The sequence below is a fragment of the Mustela lutreola genome, chromosome 2 (genome assembly GCF_030435805.1).
Source record: "Mustela lutreola isolate mMusLut2 chromosome 2, mMusLut2.pri, whole genome shotgun sequence".
Lineage (NCBI taxonomy): Eukaryota > Metazoa > Chordata > Mammalia > Carnivora > Mustelidae > Mustela > Mustela lutreola.
The window spans coordinates 6,206,864-6,228,208 of record NC_081291.1 but is presented as its reverse complement, the minus strand read 5'-3'; the positions used below and the strand labels follow the sequence as shown (position 1 = coordinate 6,228,208).

Genomic DNA, 21,345 nt, shown 5'->3' with positions numbered 1-21,345 from the left:
CTGCCCACAGCCCCGCCCCTTAGGGCTGGTCTCCGTTCCCGGTGCTAACCCTGCCCGAGGAGGTGGGTCCCTCCCTCACTGAACCAGAAATCCTGGCCGGCGGCGGCGAAACGCGGCGGTCGACCCCGCCCGACCCAACTCAGAGCCCCTAAACTTCCCTCTCCGCGGCAGCTCCACAGAGACCGGAACTGGGGCGCGAGGCGACCAGCCCGAGACCGGAAGCGGAAGCGTGGGGCGGTGCCGTGGAAGAAGCCTCGGGTGGTTGCTGCGTGGGGAGTGCGCTCTTCCCCGGGGGACCGGTTTCACGTGGTATGTTTGGCCTCGGGGCGAGGGGCCGGACTCGGAGCGCGGCGGGCGGTCCGGGGCTTCCGGTAGGCGCCCAGGGAGGGGCACGGGCCGCGAGCATTTCCAGGCACCGGCTCTGGCGTCCCCGCGTCCGTCTGTCCCCAGCCGGAGTCCCGTTTCCTCCCCTGGGCTGTTTCCTCAGGTCGGTCCCAAGCCGGTGTCTCCCGACTCCGGGCACCGCCGCCCCCCCCCCACCTCTGAGGGCTGGTTTTGCCCCCGCAGGCGACTTTGAGCAATGTCTGGAGGCATTGTTTTGGTTGTACTAATGGGGGTGTGGGGAGGCGCAGCTAGCTTCTAGCGGGCGGAGGCCGGGGTTGCGGCTCAGCATCTTACGGTGCACGGAGCAGCACCCCTCCTCCAAAAGACGATGCCTAATCTGTAGTGCCGGGCTCGGGACTTCGTGCTGTAGGGCCCCCACATCTCTGAAATCCTGGGTCAGCCGTGGAAATTGTTTCAAAGTCAGCTGAGTCACTTACCGCCCCCTAAGTGACAAGCCCGGTTGAAAGTGTCTGACATTCTTTGAGCGCCTGGGTGGCTCAGTCGGTTAAGCGTCAGACCCCGGGGTTTCACTCGGGTCACAGGATCTCACGGTCCTGGGATCCAGCAACCCTCTGAGCTCATTGCTTCTCCCTCCCCTTCCGCTCCTCCTCCCCTCCTCTCTCGCAAATAAATAAATAAAATCTTTTTTAAAAAAAAATTTAAAAAAACATAAAGTGTATATATAGTCACCATAAAATCTTTATCCAGCCAGATGAGTTGAGTAAGTCAGATGCACACACAGTATGATGCTGTTTTCTTCCACTTGGGGTGCAGATGGCTGGTCGGGAATCTGGTAAATCCAGTCACTGCCAAAATTTACACTTTAAATAAATGAAAAAAAAAAAAAAAAAAAAGACGGATGGGTGGTCTATTTATCCATGAACAATTACTCTCTATAAAAAGGCCTCAAAAACGATCTTTGTGTCTTTTTTTTTTTTTCCCCCAGACAAGAAAAGCATCTCTTGAACTCAAATTTGTGTTAAAACCAGCTTCAGGGTCCACCAGCCTCACTGATCTGTGGATTTTTGTGACCAGGTGAGGACCATGAGGAACTTGTAACAGGTTCCAGAAGCCTCCATTGTGCAGATGAGCTGTTGATGGGCTTCCCTGTGCTCAGGCTGTAAACACGAAGAGCCGCTAAGAGTGAGGGTTGTTTTTTTTTTTCTTTAAAGATTTTATTTGTTTATTTGATAGACAGAGATCACAAGTAGGCAGAGAGAGGAGGAGGCAGGCTCCCCGCTGAGCAGAGAGCCAGATGCCGATGTGGGGCTCTATCCCACACCCTGGGATCATGACCTGAGCCAACCTCAGCCGAAGGCAGAGGCTTTAACCCACTGAGGCACCCAGATGCCCAAGTGAGGGTATCTTAAGAAAAATTATTTGTATGTTTGATGGATTATGTTCAAAGGAAAGATACTAAGGTGAGTGTGGTTATGTGTGTGGAAATAAGGCAATAAATACATTTATATGCAAACAAGGACACAGTAAACAAATATGTAAATCACTAAATGTAATGGTAGAGAAATACAGATTTTCTTGCATTCTGTCCTACTAAAAATTTCAGGATTTTATATGTAAGGATAAATATATAAAACTTTTACATGCATACGTAATATTACAAGTTCTCCCACTAAAGATTAGCAGGACTTCTCAGCAGCGTTCCCGAAACCCATTCAGTTTGAAATCTAAAGCCCTATAAATGCTCCACAAGGATTAAAAATATATGGACATCTGGGGGAAAAATTCTTTGAACTTCTTTCTGTTAGTAACAGAAATTTAAAATTGAATTGACCAGCAATGGATTTTTTTTTTTTTTCATAATGAGATTTAACATTATTTAGAGGAATACCCAACAACTTGTGTGTTGAAGGTAGGACACTTGTTTCCACAAAGACTGTCCTCTCTACCTTGCCTTCTGGCAGGAATTAACTTTTATTTCTTAAAAGTTTTCTGAAATAGAGGTACCTGGGTGCCTAAATGGGTTAAGCATCTGCCTTTGGCTCGGGTCATGATCACAGGGTCCTGGGATTGAGCCCCACATCAGCTCTCCGCTCAGGCGGGAGTCTGCTTCTCCTTTTCCCTCTGTGATCTCTCTCGCTTGTGCTCTCTCTAAAATAAATAAATGAAATCTTTAAAAGAAAAAAAAAACTTTTCTGAAATAACAGTCTGGTAATTGATGTTACAGAGGATCCTGTTAAGTAGTCTTCTGTTGTTGGGTTTTACTAATTCCATGTATGGGTGCACGTGTGTCCCAATTTTACTCTAGATTTCCTGTAATGTTTTGGAAGAGAGTGTTTATTTGTCATGCAATAGATATTCTTTGAGTGCACAGTTTATGGCGAGCAACCCTCCTTGTTTATTTGAAACTGAGAGGCTTACCAGGACACAGGACATTTAGTGTTCAAACCAGGACAGTTCTAGACAAACCAGCGTGGCTCATGCTCTCCGTGAGCCAGGCCCTGGGCCAGATAACAGAGACCTGGGAGAGCCAGACTGACCTTGTTCTGCCTTCATGGAACTTAGATTCTAATAGGGAATTAGAATTAAATAGGGAATTAAAATTACTTAATTGTTTTAATTTAATTCTGTGTTTTTTTCAGTATTCCAAGATTTCGTTGTTTATGCACCACTCCCAGTGCTCCATGTAATCCATGCCCTCCTTAATACACCCACCACCAGGCTCACCCATCCCCCCAACCCCCCCAAAACTCTCAATCAGTTTGTTTCTCAGAGTCCACAGTCTCTCATAGTTCGTGTCCCCCTCCGATTTCCCCCAATTCACTTTTCCTTTCCTTCTCCTAATGTCCTCCATGTTATTCCTTATGCTCCATGAGTAAGTGAAACCATATGATAATTGACTCTCTCTGCTTGACTTATTTCACTCAGCATAATCTCCTCCAGTCCCATCTGTGTTGATACAAAAGTTGGGTATTCGTCCTTTCTGATGGAGACATAATACTCAATTGTGTATATGGACCATAACCTCTTTATCCATTTGTCTGTTGAAAAGCATCTTGGTTCTTTCCACAGTTTGGCAATTGTGGCCATTGCTGCTATGAACATTGGGGTACAGATGGCCCTTCTTTTCACTCCATCTGTATCTTTGGGGTAAATACCTAGTAGTGCAACTGCAGGGTCATAGGGAAGCTCTATTTTTAATTTCTTGAGGAATCTCCACACTGTTTTCCAAAGTGCTTACACCAACTTGCATTCCCACCAACAGTGTAAGAGGGTTCCACTTTCTCCACATCCTCTCCAACACTTGTTGTTTACTGTCTTGCTGATTTTGGCCCTTCTAACTGGTGTAAGGTGATACCTCACTGTGGTTTTGATTTGAATTTCCCTGTTGGCTAATGATGATGAACGTTTTTTCATGTGTTAGACATTTGTATGTCTTTGGAGAAGTGTCTGTTCATGTCTTATGTCCATTTTTTTTTTTTACATGATTATCAGTTTTGGGGGTGTTGAGTTTGAAGAGTTCTTAATAGATCTTGGAAATCAGCCCTTTTTCTGTAGTATCATTTGCAAATATCTTCTCCCATTCCATGAGTTGCCTCTTCGTTTTATTGACTATTTCTTTTGCTGTGCAAAAGCTTTTGATCCTGATGGAGTTCCAAAAGTCCACTTTTTTAATTTTACTTGTTTTTAAGATTTTATTTATTTATTAGAGAGAGCACAAGCAGGGTGACAGGCAGAGGGAGAAGCAGACTCACCACTGAGCAGGAAGCCCAGTGTGGGGCTCAATCCTGGAACTCCAGGATCATGACCTGAGCCGAAGGAGGACCCTTAACCGACTGAGCCACCCAGGCCCCCAGGAATTGTGATTTTAAACAACTCATGACAGGAGTGATGTGGGATCTTGGCACATAGAACTCAGTCGAGGGAACAGGGAGGCCTTGAGAAGGACTGATATTGACCTTCAGGGCTGAGGTTGGGGTCAGATTTAGCTAGCTGTAGAGTTTTTGGAGCAAGGGAGTATTTTCAAGAGAGCATTTCAGGCAAAGGGAGTGGCATAAAGACAACCCCAGAGCAGGAGAGAGAGAGCCTTGTGTCCTCCATGAGCTGGGAAGACCTGAATGGCTGAGCCGAGCCAGCAAAGTGGGGAGCACAGAGCAGGGCAGGCTGGACTAGGTCAGGTCTTAGATTGGACTCTGCTCTGGGGCTAGTAGAGGACATGGTAGCGATGTGAGCACTGGGAGGACGTGATTCACCTTTGGTCTGTGCATGTGGATCAAAATGGACTTCAGGATTCAGAAGGAAGACTTCAGAGGCAAGACCGGGCATGGTAAGAGGAAGTGGAGGGATAAGGTGGGGTTCCCTAAGCCCGGATGGTGGTTGTGGAGTAGGAAAGAAGTGCGAAGAGGAGACCCGGGAGTTCAGAACTGAGAAAATGAAATGATGCTTTCATTCGTGCTTGCGTTTGTCAGATGGTACCGGGCCTTTCCTCTGCCCCCAGCTCCTGTCCATGTGAACCTGCAGGCCTCCCCCTCACCCAGGCCCATGCTTTCATCCTGCTTTGCCACTCATAGGCCCCCTCCTCCGCATCCTGGAAGAAGTCATGCCTGAGCAGTCCACGGCTTCCCTGTCTACTCCAGGAACCACGAGTCACCTGTAGCTATTTCAATGAAACCAATAAGAAACACAATCAGAATTTCATTTTTTTTTTTTCACTCGTCCTGGCCACATTTCAAGGGCTCAGTATCCACATGTGACTGTAGCTACCAGCTGGACAGAGCAGAGTTAGAGGACATCTCCGGCATCCCAGAAAGTTTTGCTGGGCAGCACTGGCTTCAGGTGGCCCATCCTCTCCAACCTTCTTCCAGCGCGGACATGCATCCGCTGCAGGCGTCACTGAATCTCTAAACTGAGCACAGACTCCTCTGCCCTCCTGTGACATGTCACCTGCCAGAAGACCCTGATGGGGTCCTCAGAACCTGAAAGTGCCCCAGGTATCTGCTTAGCCTGCTTTTCCTCAGGGGCTCCGGGAGCGGCTGGATCCCAGCCCTCTCATGGCTCATCTGTGACTGGGCTCTTCCAAAGTGCAGATCGGGTCCCTGGTGGGGAGAAAGGAGACACCCTGCCGCTGCAAAACGGAAGGAGGCTCCACAGCAGTGGTCTGTGGCTGCTGGAACAAATGACCGGAGACTCGGACAGCAACACGGATTTCTTCTCCCATTCTGGAAGGCAGACCCTCAGTGGTCATCAGGGCTGCATTCCTTCCAGAGGCTCTAGGGGAGACTCCTTTCCTGTGTCTTCCATCTTGATGGGTCCGTAATCAAAGGAACGAGACTGATTGATACAACGCGAAAGTCAAGCAAAGCTTTATTTCATGCCAAGCATCGAGAATCAAACCAACCCGTCAGAGCTGCCTCTTAAAGAGAGGACGACCCCTCCCAGCCTTACCGGCTAACTTTTAAAGGGCAAGGGCCATGTGGTTGAGCCTGGCCACACACAGGTGACCGATGGGATTGCAACACACAGAGAAAGCTGCACAGTCATGCTCGGTCACACACAAGTGACCAACTGAATCACAGTTTATTCTATAGTAGCTATTTGAACTAGCCTATCACCTTGGTCAGAATTGGCACCCAAAAGGTGGGGCCCACATTCTTTGGTAGCTAGGGAGACAGTGTGTGCCCCCACTGATCAGATGTCTCCACCTGGCCTGACCCGCCCTTGTATTTGGGCTTTGTTACCTGGGACTGGTTTCCCGGACTTGCTTTTAAGTAAGTCCTGGGGCGTGGGGGGTGAGGGTGAGGTTATCAGTTTAAGTTTTACTGCATAAACAACAAAATTACTGTTTAATCGGATGGAATTGCTCTGGCTAAATAGGCCCTTACAGTCTCATAGAGGCCACCTGCCTTCCTTGGCTTGTGGCTTCTGACTCCTGCTTCCATCATCCCAGCTCCTTCTCTGACCTGACCACCTTACCTCCCTCTTGTAAGGCCTCTTGTGATGACCTTGGGCTCACCCGGATAATTCTGGATACTGTCCACATCTCGGGGGCCTTACCTTATCACAGCTCCACAATCCCTTGTGCGTGGAAGTTCACACGTTCACAGATTCTGAGGAGTGGAGTCTGGACACCTTTGGGACAGGGGGCGGTAATCTGTCCGCACAGGCCCAAGAGGCAAAGAGGCCCTGAACGCTCTCTCCACCCGGCCCAGACTCTTAGTGTCCCAGGTTCCCCTCCCTGCTCACACTCAGCAGCCTTTATTGTGTTGATCCTTTGGGTGCAGGGAGGGCACACAGACCTCAAGAAGCTCGGTTCTATGTAGTTACATTTGATTCCCGAACTCCAGGGAAAGGAGGCATTCGATCCCTAGGAACTAACATCCCTTTTTATAGGGATGACACTGCTTTGAAACTTTTTTTTTTCACTTAATTTTAATTTAGTTTAAAATTTTTTAATTCACTTAATTCTAATTTAATCTTTTTCACTTAAACTTATTGGAGATAAGAATGTCTATCAATACCTAGAGATCATCTGTTTCTTTTTTGGCTGGGAGAGTTTCTTCATTCTGTGGGTACTCCCTAGTTCATTGAGCTGCTTCCCTATTGATGGTCCTTTGATATTCTAAATAAGGCCGGGGTGAATCATCACACCCTTGACCTTTTAGTATTTGTGTCCTTGTCCTTTAGTATTTGTGTATCCTGAGATAGGTTCCTAGATTGTGGTTGGCCGGGAAGGTGTAAATGTTGCCGCATTTTGCCTGCAGCTGGCAATTTTCCTTCCTTGGGAATTATGTCCAGCAGTGTATGAGCGTGCCTTTCCAGACGGGCTTGCCAAGAGGAGATGTGGTCCACTAGGTCTGTTGATCTGACAGGTTTAAAAAAAAAAAAAAAAAAGTTATCTGTGTAGTTGCTGTGTGCATCTCTGTTATTAAGAGTAAGATAGGAGATCAGGGGAGGTTCCACCAAGGGTCATGTCCTTGAAATGGTAGTAGTGAAAACCAGAGGGTTCTGGGCTGAGGAGGAGGTGGGATGCGAGGAAATGAGTGAGAGCGAGCCCCTGTGCCTGGGATCAGAGAGCGAGGGGCTGGGTAGTAAAAGAGAGAAAACAGAAGATAGATTGATTTCACTACTGAAAAACACTGCATCGGGTTTCCACGGTGTAAGAAAGGGTCCAGTAGAATGGTGGGGCCGGAAGGGCAGGGCAGGCATGAGACAGTCCGTTGTGCGCAGCTCCTCGAACAGCAGGCGGGACAGAGCCCAGAACAGAGCTGCAGACCCTGACCTGATACAGAACGGGGGCAGCTCGAGTCTGGAACAGGAGGGAGGGCAGAAACCGTGGTGCATGTGGCCGCTGGAGGGGGGGTGTGTGCTACGTGGGCAGGTAGAGTTCCTCCCGTGAACGTTACTCTGAGAAGTAAGAGGCAGGACCAGCTGCTGCAAGCGAGGGTGTGTTTCTTATCTGTTGTCCCCCGACAGATTGTCCCAAACCTCAGCGACTGAAGACAATAATGATCATGTGGCATCTCTCATGGTTTTTGTGGTTCAGGAATTCAGAGCAGCTCAGCTAGAAGGTTCTAGCTCAGGGACTTGATGAGTTGCCGGCGGGATGTCCACTGGGGCTGCAGCAATCTGAAGTCTTGCCGGGCGCTGAGGGTTCTCTGCCAAGGCAGTTGGCTTCCGGGCCGGCACACCGGTGCTGCTGTCGGAGGGAGGCCTCAGGTCCTCTCCGAGTCACCTCCAGGGTACTCTTGTCACGCGGATCAGCCTCACGCAGGTGGGTGTGGACACCAGGAGGCTTGGGTCACCGAGGACCATTTAGGAAGCTGGTTCCTCTGGAGGGAAAAAGGGAGGGCATGTGGGGCATAAAGAGATGGGAGCAGGTGGGCGAGTAGGGAGCTGCACGGCCGTACAGGGTGCCGCGCAGGGTCAGGGGCTCTGCGTGTTTGTGACCGTGTTGCCCTAGAGGTGGCAGCACGACAGAGCAGGCAGAGGTTTGGAATCACGCCTGGTGGGAGCGCTGCTGGGCAGGCGTGAGGGTGGGTGGAGAGATGAGATCGTGAGATCCAAGCGGGGGAAGCAGGAAGGGAGGACAGGGCTTTCCTGAGGAGCAGGAGAGCGGCTGGACCGAGTCCTTGGTGTGGTAGAGAGACGCGGAGTGAACAAGGGCGCGTCTGGGAGGCGAAGGAAGGTGCGGCTGGCGAGGATGGGGGAACCTCGCAACGCAGCGAGGGTCATCCGCTCGCCCTCTGACGTCCTACCCAGTGAGGGTCATCCGCTGGCCCTCTGACGTCATCTGACGGTGGTGGGACTGGCGGGGGAAGGACTGATGGGAGGCAGGTGCCAGCGTGTCCAGCTGGTAAAGGGTCGCAGCTGGGGCTGTGTGTGCGACAAGCACTTGGATGGGAAGAACGTGCCCTGAGACTCGGTGAGCCTGAGGCTTCCCTGGGGGCGGCGCAGGCCCGCGCTGGTCGTACCGGTTAGGACAAGAGGACAAGTTCTGCCGTCACATGCCCTGCGTTCATCCCCTTCTGAGCAAAGTAAAGACCCAGGACTGGAGACCCCACGTGTGCTTCCAGGGAGGACACGGTGGGCAGGCTGCGACAGGTCCGTCCTCAGTAGCCTGGGGAGGGAGAGAGGCTGTGAAGGCTCCTGTTTCCCCGTTTCTTCCAGAACCTGGCCTGCGTGCGCGGTGGGGACGAGAGGAGGAGCGTCCGGGTTCTCTGTCTGAGTCACAGGATGGCGGCTGTGGTTCTGTCCACCACTTGTGGTAAGCTCGGGGGTCCCCAGAGTCCAAGCATTAAAGGCCCCTGCACCACAGAGCGGGAATCACAGGGGCCCCATGTGGTTCTTGGGATTTGGGGTGTTGCTGGTTTGGGCGACTGTGAAGATGTCACCTGTGTGGTGAATATTGGAGTTTTTGAATTATGCCTCAAATTCTTTCTGTAAACTTGATAAAATAACAGTGCTGGCCCTTGAACTTCAGTTTGCTCCACTGTGAAATGAGAACTCTCGCCTTTTCCTCCAGTGCAGTAAGAGTCTTGGCCTTGGTGAGACAGGGCTCTTCTCTGCCTCCTGTGAAAGCTGTGTGTGCATGTGTGTGTGTGTGCATGTGCGTGTGTGTGTGTGTTGGGGTATGGTCAGTTACAGGTAGGTGGGCAAGCCTCCACACAGGTGAGTGCTAGAATACAGAGCCATCCCGACCTCCTCGGACTCATTTCTTTTTCTCCAGCTCAGCCTTCCCTGTTCTCAGCCTCTCCTCAAAAAGGATGCACAGAGGAGGAAGGGTCGGTGCATGGCTTCCTGACAAGCTGGTTACCGGTGAGTCAGATACCCCTTTTTCCAAATTATCATTCCCTTGATCAGCGGTCGGATTATCTCTCAGTGACCTGGAGCCCCACAGCCAAACCAGGCCTCGGGCAGCGCAGGGTCTCCGGGCCTCTGATGGGGGTGAGGGGCTGCCCAGCCAGCTGCCGTGTTTGTCAACACTTTCTACGCGGCAAAGCTTCCTCCACGGTCACTGGCTACGTCCTGTCCCACTGAGAATTTTAAGGGGAAGGTAAACTCAAGTGTCCTAGACTCAAGTGATTGATGGCTGTGAGGAAATCACTCATTCATTTACCAAGTATTTCTCTGGCATCTGCCATGTCCCGGGCCTATGCTCAACCCCGAGACTGAGGGAGATAAGACTGCAGGATTTCACAGTCTCCCGGGAATAAGGGACTCACCTATGTGTTAGAGGTACGTTTCACCTTGGCAGTGGGTGTCAGTAGATAGGAGAGGAGCACTGCAGGCTGAGCCCAGAAGCAGTGGAGAGCACAGCTCAGAACCCTGCCCGTGTATCTTAAGCTTGGGGTTCCCCGTTTCTGTTCCTGTCCCCTTATCAACTTGGTGGGGGTAGTCCTTGGCTAAGCCTCGATTCTTGTGACGGCTCAGGACTTGGTGACCTTCGAGGATGTGGCCGTGGAGTTCACGCAGGAGGAGTGGGCACTGCTGGACCCCTCTCAGAGAACACTGTACAGAGACGTGATGCGGGAGAACTGCAGGAACCTGGCATCCCTGGGTAAGCCCCGCCTCAGCCCTGCATTTATTGAATGACTCAGGTGACAAGACTTCCTTTTGTCCTTTTTTTTTTTTTAATTGTCATAACATTCCCATACCATAAAATTCACCATTGTAACTATTCTAAAGCGTACCGCGCAGCAGCTTTTGCTGCATTGGCATTGCCCTGCAGCTAGAACACTGTCCAAATGGGGAACAGTGTCAGCCCCTCTCAGCCCCGCCCCCGGAAGTGCTCAGTACCCGGTACCTTTCCCCCTGCCCCCCACCGGCAGCCACTAGTTTGCCTCCTGTTTCTGTGGCCGCGCCTGTTGAGAACAGTTCATATCATCGCGTTCCCCAAGATCTGATCTCTTTTGTCTGGCTTCTTGCTTTCGACAGCATAGTCGTTCAAGGTCCAGCTATGGCATGGCCTGTACCAGCTCATTATTCCTCATCGTGTCTGAATCACATGCACATTTTTAAAATTCATTCATTGGTTGATAAGCATTTGGTGGTTTCGCACTGACCAGCTGTTGCAGACAGTGCTGCTGTGAATATTTGTGTCCAGGCTGTCCTTTCCACGTGTTTCTGCTTTTGCTGGGTACGGGTCTGGGAGGGGAAGGCTGCGTCATGGGTTACCACGTTTAGCCTTTTGGGGAGCTGCGCACCGTTTTCCACGGCAGCTGCGCGGAGGTGTGAGGGCTCTCGTTTCCCCGCATTCCCCCAACATTTGTTTTTCCAGGGGTCGCCATCCTCATGGTTGCAAAGGGGGATTCCGTGGTGGTTTTGATTTGCATTTCCTCATCACTAATGACTTGAGCACTTTTTCACGAAGTAGTCCGCGGTTTGTAGGTCTTCTGTGGAGAAGTGTCTGTTCAAGCCCATTTGAAATTCGGTTGTTTATCTTTTCTTGGACTATAAAGATTGGTCATATATCGTGAACGCTGATTCCTTATCCAAAATATGATTCGGAAATAATTTCTCCCATGTGGTGGTGTATCTTGATTTTATTTGTGTCCTTTGACACACCAGAGTTCTTCATAGTTAAAAGTCTGTTTCTGGGTTTCTGTGTCTCTTCCCCTCCGCCTTTGCTTGTTCGTTTTGTTTCTTAAATTCCACATATGAGTGAAATCATATTTTTCCAAAGAAATCCAGATGGCCAACAAACACATGACAAAGTGCTCAGCATCACTCAGCATCAGGGAAACACACATCAAAACCACAGTGAGGTACCACCGCACTTTCCTTGTCAGAATGGCGAAAATCAATAACACAAGAAACAGGTGTTTGTGAGGATATGAAGAAACGGGAACCATCTTGCTCTGTTGCTGGGAAGGCTAACTGGTATACCCACTCTGGAAAACAGGGTGGAGATTCCTCAAAAAGTTAAAAACAGAGCCACCCTATCAACAGTATTTATCCAGAGGGTACAAAATTTCTGGTTCAGAGGGACACCTGTACCCCAGTGCTTATAGCAGCAATGTCCACTTCTGTAGGAGACTGTTTTTTCCCCCATTGAATTGTTTTTTGACAATTGAAATGACCACAGACATATGGGTTTACGCTCACTCAATCCTGTTCTGTTAATCTCTGTGTCTCCTTGTGCTGGTGCTGTGGTGTGTCTAGTACTCCAGCTTTGACCTAAGTTTTGATGTCAGGAATTGTGAGAATTCCTATTTTGTTCCTTTTCAAGACTCCTCTATTTGAGATCCTTGGCAAATCCACATGAATTTTAGGGTCAAGTTTGTCCATTTATTCAAGTAAGAGCTGTTGGAGTTTTGGTGCTGATTGTGCTGAATCAGTATATCACTTTGGTTAGTATTGTCACCTTAACAGTATCAAGTTTTCCAAGACACATCTTTCTGTCACTGATTTTTTTATTTGATTCTATTATATTCAGAGAAAATACTTTCTATGATTTCACTGCTTTTAAATTTATTCAGTCTCATTTTATGGCCTAACATATGGTCTGTCTGATCAGGAGGTTCCATATGTATATGGATGAAAGTGTATTCTGTGGTGGAGCGGAATATTTTATATGTCTGTTAGGTCTGGTGAGTTTGTAGGATTGTTTAAGTCCTCCTTTTCCTTGTTAACCTTCTAACTAGTTGTTCTACCCATTGTTTGAAGTGGGATGTTCAAGTCTGCAACTATTATAGAATTCTCCATTTCTTTCTCCCTTCAATTATGTCAGTTTGAAATCTAGTACTGTAGAATTCTGTTTTTATTAGTCTGTAATTGCTACATCTTCTGGATGAATTACCTTTTTATCATTAAAGAATATCTTTGTGTCTCATAACAGTTTTTATCTTAAAGTCTGTTTTGCCTGAAATTAATGTAGCTACATTATCTTTTGGTTGCTCTCTGCTTGGAATATATCTTTCCATCCGTTGACTTTCAACCTCTTAGTGTGTTTGGATGTAAATTGAGTCTTTCATGGATAACATATAATTGGATATTTCTTATCTGTTCTGCCAAAATCTGCCTTTTATTTGGACAGATTAATCCATCTACATTTAAGATAGTTACTAATAAAGACCCACATACGCCATTTTGCTATTTTCTACATGTCTTATACCATTTTTGTTCCTTAGTTCTTTCATTATTATTTTTGTGTTAGATGTTTTCTAGGGGACCATTTGGATGCCCTGTCATTTTTTTGTGTGTTTTAGTTAATTTTTTTTCATAGTTGTCCTGCGGAACTGCAATTAACATTTTAACTTACAGCAGTCTGTTTTGGTTTAGTACCAACTTTGTGTCAACAGCATACAAAATTTTTGCTCTTGTATAGGTGTTTGCACACACACACTCCCTTTATATTGCTTTGTCACAAATTGCATGTTTATGCCTTCTGTGCCCATTAACATAGATTCATAATTATGGGCTTAGGCATTTCTCTTATAAGTCATGTAAGAAAAAGAAGAGAATTTCAAACCAAAAATATAATTATTCTTGGTTTACGTATTTTCATTTATCCGATTCTCTGTTTCTTTGAGTGATTTGAGTTAATACCCATTATACTTTCATTTCAGCCTGAAAGCCTCCCATTAGCATTTCTTGTAGGATAGACGTGCTAGTAATCTCTGTGTCTCCGTTTAGCCTACTTGAGGTTTCTTAAACTTCTTGGTTGTGTCCATTTGTGTTTTTCATCAGTTTTTTTGGAAGTTTTTGGCCATTATTTCTTCAAATATTCTTTCTACCTCATTCTCTTCTCCACTTAAGGAACTCCCATGATGTGTCTGTTGGTATGTTTGATGGTATTCACAGGTCTTTAGGGCTCTGTTCATGTTTTTTGTTTTGGGTTTTTTTTTTTTTTTTCATTTTTTTTTTCTTTCTCTTCTTCCATTGAGGTAATAGAAATTGTCCTGTCTTCATGCTTATGGATTCTTTCTTCTTCCTGCCAATATCTGCCGCTCAACAGCTCTTCTGACTTTTTTTCATTTTAGTTTTTGTACTTTTCAACTCCAAAATTTCTATGTAGGTTCTTTTTGTAATTTCTGTTTCTTTAACATGTGTTCTATTTTATGAGAATTCATCTTTATGGTTTCCTTTATTCTTTATACACAGTTTTCTTTTCGTCTTTGAGCATACTTTAAAATAGTTGATTTCAATTCCTTGACTACTAAGTCTAATGGCTGGGCTTCCTCAGAGGGGAATTTTTTTTTTTTTTTTCCCTGTAATGGGCCACACTTTTATTTCTTTTCCTGCCTCAAAATATTGTTGTTGCAAAATGGACATTTGGAACATTATTGTATGGGAATTCTGGAATCAGGTTTTTCCCCATCACCAAAATTTGTTGTTGTTGCTTGTTGTATATATGTTTAATGATACTCCTGAACTAATTTTGTAATGTCCGTACTTGTCATGTGTAGTCCCAGAAAACTATTTTGTTAACTTCATGGTTAAAGATTTTTTTAAAGGCTTGGAACAAAAAGTAAAAACCTATTGTCTCTGCAGATGTGTTCCATGTGTGTGTTTGGGAACATACCTTCACATCAGCAGGCAGTTTACAACTCTGCCATAATCTTCACTTTCTGCTTGTGCAGAACTTAAAGATCAGCCAAAGCTGAGGACTTAGTGCTGTTTCAGGTCTTTTATGAGCATGTGCCCAATCCTAGCCTTCTAGATTCAAAGAAATGGGAGGGCAACTTTTTTTTTGGGGGGGGGGGGCAACTTTTAAAAATTCCCCAGAACATCTTATTCCATATTTTTCCTCCCAAGTTTCTTGGACAGTCTTTTGTTTTCCTATGATATATTTATCATAGGCCTCAGGCAGTGGTGGCTAATATATTTTCCTTGAAATGTATTCAGTACATCCCCACTGAGTACCCAGCTCAGCCCTTGGAGAATTCGAGATTAGATAAATAAAGTCAAGCCCTTGGAGCCAAACCTTCAGAAAGATCAAAACAACCACAGAACTTTGGAATAAGATCCATCCTGCTCCCTCTGGTACTAGGAATGTGGGCTCTCATCTTCAAGGTTGCAGCCAAAGCAGGGAATAGAGGATGAGACAGGGGTCAGTGAAAATGTCAGCTGGTTGTTGTCCTTGAGTAAACAATTTCCAAGTTGCTATGAACTTTTGATAAGTTTCCAAAGTTCTGATAAAGTTGATTCTGATGGCTTTCCCCAGTTTATTCTTTAGAGTTCGGGACTGTTGGTTCAGTATCCCTCAGTTTTCACTATTGTCTCTTCTCACCAGTCTTTCTGGAGTACTTCTGTGCCCCTGGGTCTATGCTGGGGTTAGGAATACAGTGATGAATGAGACAGATGTGGTCCCCGCCCTCATGGCACTTTCTGTCTGATGCCTTCCCTGTGAACTGAATAGCTGTTCCTTACCCTGACTTTACATTCTCCATGGTTAAAAGCTTTAGAGCTTCTAAAGTATGTATGTAAACTTAGACATGGACTTTGGGACAGTGTATGTCCTGTCACTTCGGTATTGGGTGTGCTTGAATTTTTATTTCTTGGGAGTTACTATATTCATTACAATTTATGTGTAGTTATTCCACTGCTGCAAAAGCCATACTTGATCATCTTCAGAATTGTTGGCTCCAGTTTCATGGGGTTGCTTGTCACCTGTACAGTCACCCAACATCTTCTGTCTTTTCTCTGTGAATAGGGTATCACGTTGATAAACCCAGTCTGATCTCCCAGTTGGAACAAGAAGACAAGGTGGTGACAGAGGAGCGGGGAGTTCTCCCAGGCACCTGTCCAGGTGAGCATCAGGTGGATGGGTGGATATGAGTCATTTTGAGGAATAGCTCTGGTCAGTGATTTGGGGCATGGGAGTATTAACGTTTAGGAAACGTCAAACAGGGAAGTTTATACAGTGTCTTTTTCTCTGACAAAGATGGTCAAGAACATTTGGTATGAGCTTCCTTGTGTACATTCTTTCTTTCTTTTTTGCCTTTTGTTAAGTATCTCATACATTACCTTGGAGTCAGAGGCAGGGGGGAAAAAGACATTTCTTTTCATTTTTTTTAATTAAAGTGTAATTGCATACAATGTTACATTAGTTTCAGGTGTACAGTGTCATGATTTGACAAGTTTCTTAAGTTGTACTATGCTCACCAGAGGTATAGCTACCATCTGTCACCATACAATGCTATAATAGTCCTTTTCCTTTTTAAATAAATCTCATATGAGCACCTTGTTCAATGCCTTCCTACTTTGCATTCCTGATAATCCCTTCTTCTTAAATCTCTGATTAGTCTTAATCCTTTTAGAATCATTTTTTGAATATCTACAATTTTCATACTCCTTGCGCTTTCATGGCAAAATGCTGATCCCTGAGAGTCTGCATTTACTCATATGTGCACTTTACTATTTCTTTTCTCCATCAACTTAAATTTCTTTTCTTTTCTTTTCTTTTTTTTTTTTTTTCCCAGATTTGGAGACAGTACTTAAAGCCAAATGGTTAACTCCCAAGAAGCATGATTTTAGAAAAGAACATTCCAGTGGTATAAAAGCGGTAAGATTAATATGGCTGATTTCTGGATTTTTTTCCACAGTAGGAGAATAAGTTAGAAAAGTTGCAAAGTAAACAGAGTCATTAAAGGAAAGTCATATACACCTTGGGAAATTGTGTCTCTGGAGAGATTCTGTGAAAAGCTGTGAATTTGGGGAAAACTATAAGTTGGCTCCAAACTTGTTTCATCACTGGGAGTTTCCACAAGTAAATATTTTCTTAAATGTGACCAGAATATTGGCTGTTGAAATACAAAGTGGTTGGGGCGCCTGGCTGCCTCAGTGGGTTAAAGGCTCTGCCTTCAGCTCAGGTCATGATCCCAGGGTCCTGGGATCCAGCCCCACATTGGGCTCTCTGCTCAGCAGGGAGCCTGCTTCCACCTCTCTCTCTATTTGCCTGCCTCTCTGCCTACTTATGATCTCTGCCTGTCAAATAAATAAATAAAATCCTTAAAAAAAAAAAAAAAAGAAATGCAAAGTGGTTTATCAGAGTTTATCAGAAGATGCTCTGTGAATAATGATAAGGAATTGTAGCAAAGCATCCATCTTTTATAACTTCTAAAAGCTCAGACTGGGCAGAAGTCATATATAAGCACTGAAAATAGCCAAAACATCAATTGTAATAATATAACAGAATTCCTGGGAAAGAGAGTTCGTATGCATAAAAATTTATTGAATATTAAAAATACTATAAATTAAAGTTATGATTCATCTCTCAATTAACAGGAAAGAAATCATCTTGGAGTGAAACTCAACGAATGTAACCAGTGCTTTAAAGTCTTCAGCACAAAATCTAACCTCACTCAGCACAAGAGAATTCATACTGGAGAAAAACCCTATGACTGTAATCAGTGTGGCAAATCCTTCAGCAGTCGATCTTACCTTACTATTCATAAAAGAATACATAATGGAGAGAAACCCTATGAATGCAATGACTGTGGGAAAGCCTTCAATGATCCCTCTTCCCTTAGACTGCATGTGAGAATTCACACTGGAGAAAAACCCTATGAATGTAATCAGTGTTTCCATGTTTTTCGCACTAGTTGCAATCTCAAAAGCCACAAGAGAATTCATACAAGAGAGAATCACCATGAATGTAATCAGTGTGGCAAGGCCTTCAGCACAAGGTCCTCCCTTACTGGGCACAATAGTATTCATACAGGGGAGAAACCTTATGAGTGCCACAATTGTGGGAAGACCTTTAGAAAGAGCTCATATCTGACACAGCATATGAGAACTCATACTGGAGAAAAACCCTATGAGTGTAATCAGTGTGGAAAATCCTTCAGTAGTAGCTTTTCTCTTACTGTGCACAAGAGAATTCATACTGGGGAGAAACCCTATGAATGCAGTAACTGTGGGAAAGCATTTAATAATCTCTCAGCTGTTAAGAAACACGTGAGAACTCACACTGGAGAAAAACCCTATGAATGTAATCATTGTGGAAAATCTTTCACCACTAACTCTTACCTTTCTGTGCACAAGAGAATACATAATAGGTGGATATGAATACAATAACTAGGAAAGCATTCATTGATTTCTTAATTCTCAGACAACTGATGGGAACTCACTAGATGTATGAGTTAGCTGTTGCTACATAACAAATTTCCCTCCGAAGCACAGTGGCTTCAGACAACATACGTTAATTATCTCACAGTTTCTGTAGGTCAGGGATTTGGAAATGGCTTAGCTACGTAGTTCTGGCTCAGGAGCTGTCATGAGGTGAGGCCAAGATGTGAGCTGGAGCAACGCTCATCTGAGTCTTTACTGCTGAAGAATCTTCTTCCAAAATGGCTAGCTCACATGTCTGGCACATTAAGGCCAGTTGTTGGCAGGGAACCTTCATTACCTCACTCTCCACAGGGCTATAAGTATCTTCATTATGTAGCAGCAGGTTCCTCCCAAAGCATTTGATCTATGGGAGCGCTAATGCAGAAGCCACATTGTCTTTTTTGACCTAGCCTCGGAAGAACCTGTTATCACTTCTTCCAGACTGCATTGCTCACACAGTGTGGGAAGAAACTACACAGGGTATGTATAGTAGCAGATCATAAGGAACCATCTGAGAAGCTTGCCATGAAATCAGTGAAGAAAAGCCTTTAGCGGACTCTCGTTCTTTTAACCTAGTCTATATGAAGTAGCCTTTAAGAAGTCGTGTTAATTCACTCTGGAGAGAAACATCATGCGTGCAATCTTTGTGGTAAGCTTGCAACTCAGACTCACCCCAGCGTCCACAAAAGATTACTTATGGAGAGAAACCTGAAGAAGACAGTAGCTGTAGGAAAGCCTTTGTGATATTTCTAGGGAGTCGTGCGACAGTTCAGACTAAGAAAACCTTAAGATCATCAGAATGCAGAAACCTTCACGGACTCCCATCACTGAGAGCCCATGTGAGAAATCACTACCAAGGAATATTCGTAGAAAGAATGTGGAAAACCCTTCAGCACAAGTGTTCGCATTACCGAGCAAAAGATGGGGAGAGATTCTGAACACAGTTACTGTGGGAAAGCCTTGAATGTCCTCTCAGTTTCTAAGAAGCATGATTATTTATCCCGGAGAGAGAGTCCTGTTGAACGTCATCAGTCCGGAAAAGTCATTTTTCCACATTCCTTAGGAAGCTGAGAATTCCCTGCAGACACTTATGAATATAAAGATCAAGGGGATGCCTTGACTAATACCTCCTACATTAGGAAAAATACCAAGTTTTTTCTGGATGCAAAAGTTGTGAGTGTATTAATTTTGAAAAATCTTTTAGTGATTCTTTGTTGATTTGTGAGAACCTACATTGGAGGCAAACCCTAGAAAAGTAGTCAGTCTGAGGATGCCTCAGCTCTTAACTGAGTGGCCACAAAATAAACTGGGTATGGAAAGAATAGTGAGTGTGGGATTGCCATCCTCCTCAGTGTCTCATCCTAAGATTGGGCCACTCATCCGTTAGTTTTTAGTCTTTTGTTTCAGTATAAACATATATCTATAGCTGTACCCTAAAATAAACCTTAAGTTATGTCCCATAGTTTTGTATGTAATATGTTTGCTATTATTTACTCTTTAAAAATATTAGTACATAGCATATCCAGAAAGACATTTCTGAATATCTCCTGAGTAAATTCTTTACTGTAGTGGAAATTAAGCTATATTTACTGTGTACTTTAAATAGTTTAAAGGCGTTATTGTCAGGTAAGTGGAGTTGATGCTGATTCTTTTTTTACCTTTCTACCCTAGTATGGCAATTTGTTTAGCTTCTTTCCCAATGTCCATTGTCCCCTACTTACTTACTTTAAAAAATGTTTTTATTGTTGTTCAAGTTGTCAATGAGCAGGATTGAAAATAATCTGTAAGGCTTCTTTGAAGCCCAGAGGAGTATTGCCTTACTCTCCTGACCATAAGAAGTAGGTAGAAGTCACTGGGGAGAACATCATTTGGCTTGTTTGCCTCACCTGTATCCTGTTCATCTTACCCGTTCTTTCTCTTGGAAATGGACTCAAGGCCAAGAGTTGGAAGAGCTATATTTTGATCATGATAACAAAAACCACAGTGCAGCAAAAAATTACAATGATATGGGCATCTCCAAAACTTCTGATTGGCAGTATCTGCTCTGGACTGCTTGTTCCCAGACTTGTCCTTATATGATTAAAAGTAGCCTCTAACTGGTTAAAGCTAAAGTCCTTTTTTTAGTTTGTTTTTAAGGTGATGTTCTGTTCCTGTCCAGCTAAATGCAATATCTAACTGGTAAGCCTCTTAGTTGGTCACATTTTATAAGTGTTTCATGTTTCTTTGAAAATAATGTTTATTCTCGGGACGCCTGGGTGGCTCAGTTGGTTAAGCGGCTGCCTTCGGCTCAGGTCATGATCCCAGCGTCCTGGGATCGAGTCCCACATCGGGCTCCTTGCTCGGCAGGGAGCCTGCTTCTCCCTCTGCCTCTGCCTGCCATTCTGTCTGCCTGTGCTCACTCTCTCTGACAAATAAATGGAATCTTAGAAAAAAAAAAATTAAATAAAAAAAAAAAATAATGTTTATTCTCTAAGTTTTAGATGTAGAGTATGTACCCATAAACTCAAGCTAATTGTGTTTTCAGATATAGTATGTACTTTGAGATTTCTGTCCTCAAATTTATTTAGTGATAGATATGTTATTAAAGTCGTCTGCTATGGGTTATGGATTAACACTTTTTTGTCATTTATGTCGTCTTTCTTAATGTATTTTGATGTACAAGTACATTCAGGATTAGGTTTTTTTCTTGTGAATTGTTCCTTATATTTGGATCATTTTTTATACTGGATTATTTCAGTACATTAATAAATGACTAAATATTTACATAGTCCTTCCTGTAGATGAGGCACTCTTCTGAATGCCTTATGGATATTACTGAGTACTCAATGTAAGCTTAAGGAAATATATACTGTTATTGTCCTCATTTTACAGTAGAGAAAACTAACATGGTAGTTTCCTGTTACTTGCCTGAGCTCCCTGGCTAGTAAATGATGGAGCCCAGATTTGAACCCAGGCAGTCCATGTTCTTAACATGGTCTATCTAGTCTATCTATTGAGTATAATGTATATGTCAGGTACTGTTTAAGACACTCGCTCGCTCTCCCTCTTTCTCTCTCAAATCATTAAAAAAAGTACCAGTTGCAACACCATGAAAAGCTGCTTTTGAGAGCTGTCTATAATCTGTTCTTCCTCTGAAAGTTTCTGCAACCAAGATGCAGATACTAAGAGGACCATCCAGAATCCTGTGTGCATTTACTTTTAAGAAGCTAGTGTATCCAAGTGGCATTAAGTGTTGGGCCATAATGGTGACAGTGATATATTTCTCAGATTCTTTCAGGGCTAAGTCACTCATTCCTCCAACTGCTGGAAGTGTTCTAATGGCTTGTCCTGCCATTCCCTCTGGAATTCTCTTGGGCCAAAGGAGGGCGCCACACCTACGTTTATGTCCACCCTCAAGGGGCAACCCAATTCCAATGACTAGTTCATATGAGGCATGCAAATGCCTAATTC

At 44.7% G+C, this 21,345-nt stretch overlaps 1 protein-coding gene across 1 annotated transcript; it reads left to right on the top strand.

The window, feature by feature from the left end:
* Positions 1-20,000, top strand: LOC131823461 (zinc finger protein 558). Its single transcript, XM_059159861.1, has 8 exons — positions 1-309; positions 1,331-1,419; positions 9,010-9,106; positions 9,569-9,657; positions 10,273-10,399; positions 15,497-15,592; positions 16,266-16,348; positions 17,071-20,000. Exons 3-8 carry the CDS (start codon positions 9,076-9,078, stop codon positions 17,851-17,853), a joined length of 1,209 nt encoding a protein of 402 aa, XP_059015844.1. The 5' UTR covers positions 1-309; positions 1,331-1,419; positions 9,010-9,075; the 3' UTR covers positions 17,854-20,000.
* The last annotated feature ends 1,345 nt before the right edge of the window (positions 20,001-21,345 follow it).

What these genes read in the sequence shown, in the direction of transcription:
- LOC131823461 (XM_059159861.1), top strand. Translation starts at nt 9,076, where the DNA reads ATGGCGGCTGTGGTTCTGTCCACCACTTGTG. An exon ending in TCCTGACAAGCTGGTTACCG is followed by an intron (nt 9,658 to 10,272) that starts GTGAGTCAGATA and finishes GTGACGGCTCAG; the next exon opens with GACTTGGTGACCTTCGAGGA. An exon ending in CAGGAACCTGGCATCCCTGG is followed by an intron (nt 10,400 to 15,496) that starts GTAAGCCCCGCC and finishes CTCTGTGAATAG; the next exon opens with GGTATCACGTTGATAAACCC.